Source organism: Ambystoma mexicanum, chromosome 1q, assembly GCF_040938575.1.
Source record: "Ambystoma mexicanum isolate Mex_15411 chromosome 1q, UKY_AmexF1_1, whole genome shotgun sequence".
Lineage (NCBI taxonomy): Eukaryota > Metazoa > Chordata > Amphibia > Caudata > Ambystomatidae > Ambystoma > Ambystoma mexicanum.
Genome location: NC_090922.1, coordinates 269,419,555 through 269,434,356, shown reverse-complemented (window position 1 = coordinate 269,434,356; position 14,802 = coordinate 269,419,555). Strand labels below are relative to the sequence as shown.

General features: G+C 45.6%; 1 protein-coding gene across 2 annotated transcripts in view; it reads left to right on the top strand.

The window, feature by feature from the left end:
• The window catches only part of LOC138527422 (arylamine N-acetyltransferase, pineal gland isozyme NAT-3-like), a 50,154-nt gene extending 46,273 nt beyond the window's left edge, over positions 1 to 3,881 (top strand). For both annotated transcript variants that reach the window (XM_069638558.1, XM_069638549.1), the window contains exon 2: positions 1,091 to 3,881. In XM_069638558.1, the coding sequence (XP_069494659.1) occupies positions 1,099 to 1,968 (870 nt within the window). In that variant the 5' untranslated portion in view covers positions 1,091 to 1,098 and the 3' untranslated portion in view covers positions 1,969 to 3,881. The remainder of the gene's footprint in view (positions 1 to 1,090) is intronic.
• Positions 3,882 to 14,802: the final 10,921 nt, after the last annotated feature.

The window sequence follows — 14,802 nt, the reverse complement described above, 5'->3', positions numbered from 1 at the left end:
ATGGATGGAAACAAACTGGATGTGTCTTAATGGCAATAAAACTGAGATGATGATTTTCGGATCCAGCAGGCTCAAGCCAAACTGGGACCCACATATAAATCATTCATCATCAAAGATTCCCCCATTCAGGTCTCAGGGAAAGTCAAAACCCTAGGACTCGTCCTGGAAGCTTCTATGGGCGCAGATGCTCAGGTCCAGAATCTTAACAAGAACTGTCTTTACCATCTACGTCTTCTCAGGACCATTCGACTGTATCTAAGGGAAGAAAACACCGCAATCATTGCAAGGGCCACCATCCTCTCTCGACTTCATTACGGCAATGTGTTACTTCTAGGTGCAAATAAACGCTGCATAGAAAAATGTCAAGTCATCGAAAACAACACAGTAAGAATAATAAAAAAGGAAAACTAAAAGCGATCACATTGCCACCGAAAGAATGGCACTACACTGGCTGACCGTCGAGGGCATGAACCAGTTTAAATCTATGACCCTGGTCCACAGGTGCCTTCATGGGAAAGCGCCGGCTTACTTGAAGGAAAGGATCCCTCAATATGTTCCCAGGCGCTCTGTCAGTTCAGAGGCCCTGGGTTATATCTCAGTCCTACCCCACAGACGCTCCAACGGGTTGGGGAGAGTGTTTCCAATGTTAGCAGCACAAAAATGGAACAACCTTCCCCTACGGCTCTGACTAGAGCCAAACTATTTACCCTTCAGAAAAACTCTGAAAACGTTGCTTTTTAAGTGAGGTGAGGACTTTTAGTCAAATTGGCTGCTCCTAGGAAGTGCCCATTGTCCCGTCATCCACATGTTGTATTGATTGTGTGTGTTTGCGCCCTGATGCTTGCAGGTTTTCAGCGCAATATAAATCTATAAATAAATAAATTAATAAACTACTGCATATACAAAATATGAAATTCTTCTATAAAACTGTTGGCTTCATACAAAGTTCGTAACTTGACAAGATTTTAGATTTTCTGTACAATATGTTGTTATATAACTTGTTTTTGTGCCTTTGGTGTGACAGTTAACAAGCAAATTGATGGCTACTTTAAAAAGTGGTCCATTGAAAAATGTGTATTTTCTTTTTCAGAAAACATAATGAACAAACTGGAATATTTCAAGAGAATTTGTTACAGAGGATCAACTCAAAAAGCTGACCTGGACACTTTGACAGCTATATTCCAGTATCATATAAGGGCAATTCCATTCGAAAATGTCAGTGGCTACTGTGGCGAAACCATTTTCCTTGGCTTAGAAGATATATTTGAAAAACTTGTGAGGAAAAAACGAGGCGGATGTTGCTGGGAACACAATTATCTGTTCTACTGGATCGTTAAAGAAATGGGTTATGATGTCACACTCATTGGAGGCAATTTTTACATCCCAGAGCTGGAAATGTACAGCATAAATATTAGCCACCCTATGCTGACTGTGGTTGTTGATGGCAAGACTTACCTGCTTGATGCCGGTGCAGGTCTAGGCTATCAAACGTGGCAACCAATTGAGGTGGTTTCTGGGAAGGTAGACCATCAGATTCCGGGTACATTTTGCCTCACAGAGAAAAGGGGGCTTTGGTACCTAGACAAAACAGAGCGATACCGGCACAACCCCACTCAGCAGAATTCTGGCACTGAAGTAGAAGAAACCTGTAAACATATTCTGTTCTTCACCCTTCAGCCCCGCAGCATGGAGTTCTTCCAGCCTGTCTGCACATACCTTCAGACATGTGAAGATGCCATTCTTTCTTCTATTCTCCTCTGCTCCATTCAGCTACCGGGCGGGTACTTTGGTTTATTTAACAACAAACTAACCAAAGTAACATATAATTTCAAGGAAAATATGGATCTGATTGAAGTCATAAGACTTAAAGATGAAGAGATCGAGAAAGCACTTGTAGAAACAATCACTATACACTTAGAAAATAATTTCTTTGTAAAAAAGGAAGGAAAGCAAAGTTATCTTGTTTAGACAATCGCATATAATGATTTATCTTTTGGATGTGGGATGCAAAGCTGTGGTATCCCCTATGTAGCCAAGGCATGCACCAGGACACAGCATCTATGCAACCCAGCTGTAAATGCAGAGAAAGCATTTTCATGGACTCAAACTATCTAAACCTTTTGTAAATATACAGGATATGTAGAGCAATATAGGTCTTGACAGGCACTGATAAAAGTGTGGAAGATGTGTCAGATTATGTGTTCAAAGAAAGTGTGCCGCAAAATCATATGTCAATAAATCTGGAGACATGTTAGTCTCTAATTGAAAATGTTACAAGCATAAGTGTTCAGGATTGTGGTCTTTTTCCCTATTTTCTCTTTTCTCAGGGGTTAAATTTGATAAAGTTACATCATAAGGGGTTAATTGATTAAAATGAAGGGGAGGTCAGTATTCATTAAATTAAGGGCTGGGGAAGAATGCATTAATTGAAAGCAGAGCAGTTGGAATTATTCAATTAAAATAAGGGGACAGGGAGGTCAAATTAAATATTTGAATTAGGGGAAGGGTATCAGAATACATTAAACTAAGGGGCAGGGGTCAGAGTGAAATTATGGTTAAGGGGAGGAGGCGTTGGTGGGGGTACAGGCCAAAAGGCCTTGACTTACCTGCATTTTGGCATTCAAGGGTCTACCTGGCGTGGCAGTGTGAAGCAAATCGGCTTCCTCTTGCACTGTTTAGTTCCTTTCTTTCTCTCCTAGTGTTGCTGGTAAGGTGCCGTGACCCCCAGTACCACAAATCAGGGTTTGGAGGAGGGTCTCAGGATGGGAATCAGGAGTGGGTTCTTTTTTTAATTTTTTCTCTATTTTTTTTAGGTGTTCAATTTGCTAACATTACAGGACAAGGGATGAATTGATTAAGATTAATGGTAGGGGGGTCAGTATTATTTAAATCAGTGGTGGGTCAGAAATAATTACATTAAGTGCATAGGTGTCGGAATTAATTAAATTAAGGGTGGAGGGGTTGGAATTAATTAATTAAATTAAGGGCAGTGTGTCAAATTAAATCAGTTGCAGAGGTGGTTGGAATTAAATAGTTAAAGTAAGGGCAGGGGGGTCAAGATAAAGCAATGAAACTTAAGGGCAGCAGTCGGGGTAACATTAGGTTTAAGGGGGGGCTTTGGCAGGAGTATGGGCCAAAAGGCCTGGACTTACTAGAGTTTGGCGTGCAGGGGTCTACCTGGCGAGGTGGGGTGAAGCGAAATGGCTTCCTTTTGCCTTGTTTGTTTTTTTTTTTGTTTTCTTCCTTGGTGTTGCTGGTAGGGTTGCATGACCCCTAGCAGCACCAAATCATGGGTTGGGGAGGTTTGAAGGACGGTCTCGGGATGGGAATCAGGAGTGTGGTATTTTTTCCATTTGTTTTCTCTTTTTTAAGGGTTATATTCGATAAAGTTATAGGATATGTGGTTAATTGATTACAATGAAGGGTAGAGGTTTGGTATTAATTAAATTGAGGGCAGAGGGGTCATAATTATTTAATTAAAATAAGGGCACACCAGGGCCAGAATTTTATAACTAAATTAAGAGCAGGGGATTCATTGGTCACATAGTGCTATCATAAGTCCAGAAGACCCTTTCTCTAATGAACCATTATCCTCTTTTCTTTTCTTCACTTTCAAGACTTTTGTTTGGAACTTTGGAAGGAAGCTGATGGTAAACAGCTCAAAGACATTCCCCTGTCACGTTATATTGAGTTTAGTGTGTGAGGGTCAGCTTAGGTTTTTGGTCACAGGACAGAGAACCTTTTTGATTTAGACATGCTGACACAGACGTGCATTAGTTTTGTTGAGGCAGAGAAACCCCCTCATAGACTGAGGGTTAGATAGAATTTGTCCAAACCCTCATTTTCTTTTCATAATAAAAATGTCTTCTTTCAATCTGAAACCAGTTACTGTGTCTGAGTCTTACTCTTGATCCCTCACAGAGGCCATGATGGGCTTGCAAATGAAGCCCCACTCCCACACACAGATGCAACAGGCCAGAAGGGAGGAAAAACCATGTGGCCATCAAGATCATTGTCAAGCTGCCATTTACAAGGCGCACAGAAGGTTAAATGATCGAGCATACTTAATGCAGAACATAAACTGCATTAGTCTTGACAGCAGACATTATGATTTGTTTAAATGGAACAGGATACAACTTAAATGCAAATTTATCAATGAAAAAAAGCAAACCTGGATAACAACTTCTATAGTGAGACATCATTTTTGATGTACATGGCCCTAGCCACATTGCAGGGTCGTGGCCCGCCTTGTTGCCTGTGTCTCTCCGCTGGCTCATGTGCTGGCTTCATGGGCTGCTGGGGAGGGGTTCAATGAGGACAATGGAAGGTAGGCTAGAGGCAGTACTGCGATCTGGACCCATTGCTGTAGTGGCAACCTGCCCCCAAGTGCTGCAGCTAACTTGTTTGCAGTATCCATGGTCTCTGCCTGACGGCTCATCTGCAGCCTCATTTGCTTATGATTGATGCACTACAAGACATTGCATGTTACTCACAACACTTTACTTATTGCCCTCACCTTATTTCTGGTTGCCATTGCTTCCAGTGCTTTTACATTGCAGAATCTGACATTTCCCTTGACAATTCAACAATGCCTTTTTCTAGCATGCTGCATATGAGGTAAATTGGTTGCTCACTGTGTCCTAATGCTGACACATCCATTCTTACAAGGTGATGTATGGGGTATTGCGGGCCTTGTTGGTTCTTGCAGATCTTACTTTGAACCATGGTGTGTTTGCATTTGGGTTTGTTGAGTCTGATTGTCGAGGCTGTGTGTCGGAGTCATCGTCCTCAGGTTGTACCCTTCGTGCACTTGTGGCAGCGGTTGGCACCATGGTTAACTCACCTTAGTGCTGGGCTTCTCCAAATCTGGTGGGCTACTCCTTTACTTCCTCCTAAAGTAGTGGCTTTTTAGTGACTTGTTAACCCATATCCATCTATTGGTGTTCATGTTCCAAATGGGAAATGTATATAAAGGAATTGTGTATGTGTCATTAATGTTGGACAGAACATTGCGCCCTGAAACTCTTGTGTATAGGCGAGTTATAAATGCCATATCATATCATATCCAGTTACAGGTTTATGTGAGGGATGGAACTTGTAATGGTCGTCCCAGACACTACCCATCTCAGCTCAGGAATTGATTTTGTCCTTGGGTATGTCCAGCCACCTGCGCAACATTTTTATGTGTTTCTCTATAGCCATGCTCCTGGATGAGGGCAGACATACTTTTCCCATTGTGGGGGTCGAGTGGCACTGCATGTTTCACATGTCATTATGTGCTCCCAAGTGCTTTGGCCGTGTCCACTGCATCCATCCCTCCAGGTGTTCATAGCATGTATTTCACACTTTCGTATCCTCTCACCTTCATTTAACTTATTTACTTTCACCCAGAGGACTCAAGAAGTATGCCAATCCACTGACATGCAGAGGTGTTCTGAAACTACAATGGTGCCACCTTTGAGCATTCTTTGCATGGTACAACTTGTGATGTTAGAGTGAGGACTGGCTTGACTATGTGCGGTTCGATTGTGGTACTGGGTAGCAAGGTTTCTTGCATGGGTTTTTCAGGCCTCATAACGAAACAATATGTTCAGACTGACATATTGCCTTAGCCACCTCAGTCCTGTGCAACTTGGTCAAGGTTACCCGTGCCATCTACTGCCACTATATTGATCATGCTTGCCACTGCGTCTTCTGCCTGGGATGACGGCTACTGGGCCACCACCTGTGCCACTGGCATGCGGATTCTGGTCCACCAGCTTCTCCTTTGTTTGCCTTTTGAGGTCTCCCAATCATATCGTCACTTCTTCTGTGGTACTCAGAGCCACTCCCAAGGTAATCACATTGGCAATCATGTTGCTTATAAGTTCAACCCAGAGTGCATTTTTCTATTTCAAGGCTTGCCCTTTACCTTTGTAAGTTGTATAGGGTTGCTTCAAGGCCTTCCATATAGCCTATCATAACATCCAGCTCATCCGTGACCTCTGCGATTCCCTCTCCTTTCTATCCTCCCCTCTGGCCCGACTCACTCTGCAGGGCACACATTTGATGTCTTGATCTCCTCTGACCTCCCCCCTCTGTCCCTCTCACTACTCCTCTCTCCTGGAGCCATCTCTCCCTCCTCTCCTCTCATCTCTCCCTCTCATCCCCCAAGGCCATGTCTATCCCAACACAGCCACCTACCTTCTCGTACATCCGGCCCATGAAGCATGTGTCAGTTGAGGCTTTCGCCGCCACCTTCGCTCCCCCCCCTCCACCGCTGGCTGACTCATATCCTGACACAGCCCTGTCTATACTCTACTCTTCTATTTCCGATACTCTTGATGCTCTTGCCCCTGTCATGAGGATCCGTTTGAAGCCCAAAGCCAAGTGCAATTCTTGGTATGACTCTGACCTAGCTACACTTACACGTAAGTGTAGGGTGGTTGAGAGGAAATGGAGGGCTTCTTGTTCATCCTCTGGCAAACCTGCCTGTTGCCTGCTCCAAAGGCATTACCAACTCTCTGTCCACACTAAGAAGAGAGCCCACATCCAAGCCTGTGTCTCTGCGGCATCTAACAACTTGGCCGAACGCTTTAAAATATGCAAGGAGCTGGACAAGCCTGCTGCAGTCTCTACCACTCCTGTTGCCCCCCGGCCCTTTGCACCGCCCTGCCTCTCACTTTATCTAAAAAACCCAGGACATCCTGTCCATCCTCTCGTCCCCTCCCACTCTTCTCCCCTCTCCTTCTGTGAACTCTGGCCCTCCTACAGCCACCCCACCACCCTCTTTCTCGTCCATTCCTCTTTTCTCCCCTGATGAGGTCTGATCTATGAAAGTCTCATCAAAACAGGTTCCTCCCTGTTCTACCCAAACAATCAAGCACCACATTGACACCCTCACTGCTGCCATAGCTGATTTCTGCAACCTCTCCTTTGCTTCAGGAGCCTTCCCCTCCTCTCTTAAGCACTCTCTTGGGTTCCCTCTTCTCAAGAAACCCACAGCTGACCCTTCTTGCTTGGCTAACTATCACCCAATCTCCATCACTCCTTTTCTGGGCAAACTCTTGGAAAAGCTCATTTCTGACTGCCTATCTGCCATTCAGAATTGGTGGACCACCAATAATCTCTGCCTGTATGCCAGAAAGATCGAGATCCTCCTCATTGGCACACCTTCACCCTCCTTTCCTGTCACTCTCTGGCCAGCCTCCCTTCGCCCTCCTCCTACCCCACCTGCGAGGCTAAGAACCTTGGGGTTATCTTTGACTCCACGCTTTCCTTCTCTGCCCACATCACTGATGTCTCTAAAAAGTCAAACTTCCTACTGCACCTCCTCAGAGGCATTTTGCCTTTATTCTCCTTCCCCCAGAAGCTCACTGTTTCTCGAGACCTGGTTCTCTCTAGGGTGGATAATTGCAACAGCCTTTTTCTAAGTCTACCTGCTTTTACTCTCCGCCTTTTGCAACTTATCCAGAACAGGACTGCAAGACTTTTCCTTGGCCTCAAGCCCTGGGATTGTATCTCTCCAGCCATGAAATCTCTCACTGGCTCCCAGTGGCTGCAAGGATTAAATTCAAGACCCTTTGCACTGTCCACAAGGCTTTCTGGGCCTGGGTCCAAAGTACCTTCAGCTGTCCCTCCGTAAATACCTTCCCTCCTGAGCTCTTCACTCTTCCACCTCTAACTCCCTCAGGGTCAGTAGTTTTTCAAAGAAACAAGCTCGAGGTAGATCTCTGTCTTCAGCTCTGGAACAGCCTCCCTGCCACTCTGAAACTTGAGGAGAACCATCTCCGGGTCCGGAAGCCCATCAAGACCTTCCTCTTTGCTTCTGCCTTCGCTCCTCTTCTCCCCTGCTGATCTGTTCTGTCTCGGCATTGTGCACCTGGTTACCCTCTGACTTCCAGGCCCAACTACCTTCTCAACCTGCCACCCACCCGCACTGCCTCCTGTCAATCCCTTGCACTGAGGTCTGTATCTGTAACCCTACAGTCCCCCCTTTTTTCTGCACTTATCAGACACACCCTGTCTGTTGCCTTAAACCTAGCACTTGCCATTTGCTGGCTGCACTACCACTGGTTGTTGCTTTTATTATTTATGTATTTATTTATTTATTTATTTATTTATATGCCTTTGCTCAGCACTTTCCACTTCTCACCACACCCATGCACTTTCCCCCTTCCCTCTCCAATGCACTTGCGAGTTCTCAAAGTCACTGGGTCTAGTAAGATTGCTGTTTTGTTCTCCCTTGTTCCCCTCCCTTGCCTCATCGCACTCTGAAACACTTGTGTACGAGCGCGATACAAATAAAATATCAATATCAATATCCTGGGTGAAGTTTGGTACATAGCCTCCCTTCTTACCTTCTTGGCCTCCTTCAGTGCTGGTGGATGTCATGTTAGGGGTCTGGTTGTAGCTGTATGGAGATGGATGTACTTTACGTGTCCCAGGCCGGAATATCAAAGGTTAGCATGTTTTATTTTTGGCTGTGCCCCAATTAGAGCACCTGTTTCTAATTATCAAAGGTGTGATTTGGTGCTTCATCTCACTCCATTTGAGCATGTTTTACCTGTTCGTTTTGCCTCCCTTTTTAGCCCTGCTCAAGTGATTAGGCACACTGTAAATGTTTGATCTGCTCAATGCCAGAAGTGACTGCTTACATAGGGCGGGGGCACTGCCCACCGTTGAGCCAAAGCACTTGTTGAAATGCCTGAAGTCTGGCCCTCAGTAATAAGCATGCACTCATTTCATGACTAATTATATCCTGGCCCAGCTACTGCGCAGTGTTGTGGCATAGAGCACAGGCGTTGGGCACGTCTCATGGCATAAATGTTTTCTTTGTTCTCTACTCAGAGCATTTTGGGTTCTGCACAGAAAACATGATATATATTATTAGGAGTCTTGCGGGGCGACACAGAAGTATCCACGTCAGCATGTTCTCAACTGCAAACAGTGTAGCAAGCTGAACCCTGTGACTGTCCTTCTCTGTCAGATACCAATCTTTATTGGCTGTTTGATAGCCAATAATGTTTGAGCTATTGTTGGTGGGCGGGTCATAGCAGCGTGGGACTGATGCGGAGCAGCAAGAGCCAGGGCAGAGTGACCGTTGGATTTGAAGAGTCCTAGCTGATTCAGGGAGGCACTGGAGCAGACTGAATGTGTAAACGCAGTAAGTTGCTGAATTCTAGAAGCAAAACATCTCTTACAGGCATTTACCTAGCCTTCACTTTTATCTCAAGGTACCCCTGGTTTGGTTGTTTTGGCATGTAAAAAGAGAATAACACGATTTTATAAACATATCTCCAGTATTTTACATTTCTCATATCTGCTTGCGTAGACTTCTGCAACTGCTGAGCTACACACAATGTGGTTCATTACGAGTTTGCTGGTATCCCACCTGTAATTCTGGTGGGATACTGGCAAACTACACCTACCGCTTCTGCCGTGTGATATCCCGGTATTACCTGTGGAGTATGATCAGCGGAATGGTCAGCAAGTTCCCATTCGATGGAGTCCTACAGGACTCCATGAATGGGATTGCCGGAATCCAGTGCCAGTGATTATGGCATTTATTTGCCAGTAAGGGCATGATTTACTGGCTGGTCAGGCATGCCGGTATATCACTGCCCCCACCAGCAAACTTGTGTTTTCCCGGTCCTAAATAAATTATGGTGCCGGAATTACAAGCATTTTTTCCAGCCCAGGGAATTTATAATGAGCCCCAATGTTATTAAATCAAAGCAGTCTGACACCCTTTTGTTCAAAGCAGAGGTCACAGAGTTACTGTCCAAGAGGCCCTTTCTTACCCAGTAATCATGACTCTAATCTCAGATTGTCCGATGCCAGCAGAACAGAATGACATGAACGTTAAACAATTTCATACAGGACTACAGTTCTGTTTAGGACTGTGACTTCAAAACAGGAAACCAAGTGTAGGGAAGGAGCCAGCTATCCCCACCTCAAGAATCGCGCCCATGTTGCCTATATGTTGGGAACCGGAATGTGAAATACGTGCAGTGCCAGTGAAGATTTCAATACCAAGGAGAATCCTGGAAGCAAGGTTCCCATTGTGAAAACCATACCTGCATAAACGACAATATAATGGCCATTTGAATGAGATACCAGAAGAAGTGTGAAAAGTGAGCAAAAGAGCAGATTTTTGACGTCATACGAAGCCAGACTGATGCACCCAGAAGAGATATAGAGACAAGAGAACATAGATGTTCTAAAGGCATCAAGAAAGTATCAAAGATAAGCAATATTTCGGGCTTGAGATGAGGATGCTTATGCCACAGAAAAGATGAAGACATTAAATCATTTTACATGTGTACAGATGCAAAGAAACGTAAGCAGACAAAGTATTCTTAAGGCTAGCTATGTAGTGAATAGATTGCGGCATGCACCAATTACACGGCCTACGGTAGTACCCATGTAGTTATGGTTAAGTTGCCAAACTCATAGGAGGACCCCTTTTTCGGCGGTTTATAACTTCGTTCCCCCTGGAGGAATCCTCACCAAACTTTGCAAAAAAAGTATATTGCCAGCTCTGATTTTATCGCCAAGTTTGGTGAGGTTTCGTGCAGGGGGGGGCAAAGTTATAGGGGGCATCCAAAATAATTTTTTTCTCCATAGACTGAATGGGGAAAAACTTTGCGCACGGCTATAGGTCAAACGACTGGATGGATTTTCACCAAATTTGCAACAGGAGTGGGTGCTTGCGTCAGAAAGCGTGCTTTTGTGTGTTTGGTGGGACTCTGACCGGTACTTTTGTTGCAAAGAACTGAAATGTACGTCCCAAAAAGTTAGTGATATGTGGGTCTGCTACGCTGACCCATTTCCATGTCTGCTTAGCGGATCAAAGTCTCATGTGCCTGCGGTACGCCGTGCTGTCGGCGAACATTGGACGCGGCCGGTGGTTGGCTGGAGGGAAGCGTGCTGTGCGTCAAAGTTTTTGGGAAACGCCGCCATGGTGTATCAGAGGATAGTGTTGTGGTCTGTGTGCCAAGGCTGTAAGCCAGTGTGTGCATGGCTGGGTCCCTGGGTCCCTTGTACGTAGTAGTGTGCCCACTAGAAGTAGTCATATCTAGCTCTGCTCCGGCATCCCATTTCCCTGTTCTCCGCGTGGTGGAAATTTTGATTGCAACAGAGTGTGCAGTGGGTCAAAAGTTGTCAATAAGAGCGGCATGTTGTGTCAGAGGAAAATGTGGCAGCGACAGGGCCTGAAAAACATAGTTCACAGCATCTGGTGGCGGGAAGAAGGGCCGGAAATGGTGGGGCAGTGAGAAGTGCTTCAAGTGATATATCTCATAAGATGAAGACAGTGGTGTGCCAGCGGTATCCGTGCATACTACGCCAATTCGCGGTTACCTGAACAGGCAACAATCTTGTGTGGTCATTGCAGGCAGCCTTCGTTATGGCATGCCAGCTGCAGCAGCAATGTCTTTCTGTGATGAGTGGTGGCAGGCACATTTGCAGAAGGGAAGTGCATTCCACAAGACATGAACATTTATCATACTGTGTACATCATTGTCCCTGTTGTACAATAGGGAGCCACATGTCATCATTTGCATTTGCTATGGTTAGGCCCTTATAAGACCTTTGCTTTAGGAAGTGCTGTAAGATATTGCAGCATGAAAGGACGTACTTTTGGGAGTGCTTTACGATATTGCAACATGAAAGGCGGTGCTCAGCAGTACACATGTAAACTAAGACCAATGTACACAGCCTCCTACATACCCTTAAGCACACCCAATGCAACGTTATGCAGCCATGCATGAAAATATGTGCCCAAGGTGAAAGCTGGCGGGCTCAATTGCAGATGGGGAGTGCAGTGCACATGACATGAGCATTTAACTATAGCGTGTGCAATGATGTGTTTTCTGTGGTGAGGGCCTAGTGCCTTGCATGCATGATGTCAAAGTGTATGATATGCCATTTAAAGTGCACCTATACACTAGCTGTGCAAGGTGCAATGAGACAAGGGAGGGGGTGCAGAGGGGAGACAGAGACAATTAACCTACTAGGCCAGTTGGCACTGAGATCGCCCAAGTGCATGGGAAGGGGGAGGCGAAAGTGCACTACATGGGAAGAAGAAAAAATGACAAGTGAAAATACGACCCGATGGTGGCAAGTGCAAGGATACATGCAGACATCTGGAGGTGGTGGAACTGTTAGGGATACAGCTAACAGTCCCCAAGTGAGGGTTTGGCCAGAAAGGCAGTGCCAGAAAGGCAACTGGCGGGGGGTTTGACCTGGCCCGACATCAGATGGTGGCTAGGTAACCAGTGCAGCATCAGTTTCAGGCAGTAAGTCAGCAGGGGAGAGGAGGAGCAAAAGCAGATGAAAAGAGAAAGATTTTCAGTTGCTTCTGGAACTGGTGATGGTTCTCCTCAAGTTTCAGGGAGGCAGGAAAGCTATTGCAGAGGAAGGCCCCATCCAAAGAAAGAGATGTACCACCAAGTGGTTGCTTGTAGAAGCGAGTGACACTGAGGGAGTTGGAAGCAGATGAGGGAAGAGCTGGAGCACGCACATATTTACGCAGTGACAGTTGCAGGTATTGAAGCCCCACGGCCCAGAAGGCCTTGTGCATTATGAATAGGGTTTTCACCTTATTGCTCACAGGTACTGGGAGCCAGTGCAGACATTTCAGTCCCGAAGAGATACCATTCCTGGCCTTGAGGCCAAGGACAAGCTGCACAGTCCTCTCCTGGATGAGTTGCAGAAGGTGTAGAGTGGAAGGAGGCAAATTTTGACCGAGGCTGTTGCAGTAGTGCAGCGTACAGAGAACCACAGCTGTGGAGACAGCGAGGTTTTCGGACCTTGATTTATGTTGCTACTATACATTCAGTGCTGGTTTTGAAGCCACATGTTCACAATTTCTGTAAGACATGGGTTAGTGGTGAAAAAATATTCTACTCTTGTCGAATGGAAAGAAGAGAGTTCCTGTTGTGATATAACAATGGGTGGTATGGGTAAATGGAAACATTGCAAGCATATGCAATTGATGTGTGACTTCATGGCAGTGGATGCGAGAAAAAAAACAGTAACATTTTTACGATCATAATGGACGCTAAGTGGCACATACCATGGGCACAGGTACTTACAGCACAGTTCTGCACATTTCCCAGAAATAATATTCATCCCTCCAGTTTGTGGTGATGGGTGCGCACGTGGATGAAAGTTGATGCACACATTTTGCAGTGTTTTACTAAACTTTCTACTGAACGTGATTTACAATGACACGCCACTTGGAGGCTTATTGTGCAACGGTACATATGAAGTGTTTTACAGAAGTGACAGTGTACAATGCTAAGGTCTTGAATGTAATTGGTGGATGCGTATGTGACTACTTAACAGTCCCCAATGAGGTAGTGATGGACAATAAAATAGTGCATAGGGAACAAAGGAGTCCTTCTGCTTTACTGGAGCGCTGCCCTCACGGTACTTGGGGAAGCGTACGTGCCACATTCCGCGCTTCTCACCATGCTGGCCAATGGAAATGGGACTGTGGCCATTATCCAATTAAGTCCTCAGGGTGTGCTTCACAGGCAAGGGCACCAATAGGGAGAAGGACTCTTCTTGCTTTACTGCGGCGTGGCCCTCACGGTACTTGGGGAAGGGCACGTGCCACATTCTGCGCTTCTCACCATGGTGGCCAATGGAAATGGGACTGTGGGGAATGTCCAATCAGGTGCTCAGGGTGCGCCTCACAGGAAAGGGCAGTGATAGGAAAACAGACACCTCCTGCTTCACTGGGGAGCAGCCCTTGCGGTACTTGGGGAAGAGCACGTGCCACATTCTGTGCTCCTCACCTTGCTAGCCAATGGAAATTGGACGGTGGGGATTGTCCAATCAGGTGCTCAGGGTGTGCGTCACAAGAAAGGGCGGCAACAATATTTTTCATTACTTTGTGTATTGCGGCTGGGAAACATGGCAAGACACACAGTGTTCATTGTGGGTGATGCCTTTGTGGAAAATCTTATCGTGTATTCCCTCCAAGAAGGCTTTTGTGGGAATTTCGGTTTGGAGGGAGTGGAGGATTTGTGGTGCAATGTTGAAGCATGCTGTTTCGGCAGAGTGCTTGTAGAATGTTGACGCATGGCCACTTCTGCAACTGTACATGTTGTGGTTGTGCACTTTGGAGGCTTCTTTTTGGGTTGCATGCCTTATTCCATTGTGTACTGTCAACTGAACAAGATGATGAAAGCAGTGCAGTGCATTTTCCCCACTGCCAAGGTTCTTTTCTCATGTATAACCCCGAGAATAGTGTGGAACTTTTCCAATGGTTCCTGTCGCCAGCCAGAGGTCGGAAGTGGTCTCATCAACAGAAGCATGTGTGACTTCTTGAGGGCTGCTGGGATGTTCTCCGGTGAGAATGAGACATTGGTACTCGATATATAAACCTTTTCAAAGGAAATGGCTTGCCTTTTTCGACCAGTGGCAATGACATTTTGTTTCACAATCTACAGGCTGTACTGAAGACCCTATTTAAGAATGTGAGCTGACGTCGCAAACACAAATATACTCATTAAAACCGCAAAAAAAATGTGTTTCTATGGAAGCACCTTTAAATAAAAAAAAACAAAGGCTCTTTTAAGAGTCGCCACAACTAACGACGTCCCCTACCCTGGTTGAAAGTTATTCCCCCACAGTTGCGCACGCACAGCACAAAAAGTCAGCGAATATTGCGATAGTTGCAGGGTGGCACGTGTTAGATACGCCCCTTTTGCAGATGATGCCCATAGAAATGGGTTCCATGTAATAATGTCCCCTCCAAAATATCGCCATGCTAAAATGTTGCCGAAAAATGGCCGTTTTTTGTAGGGA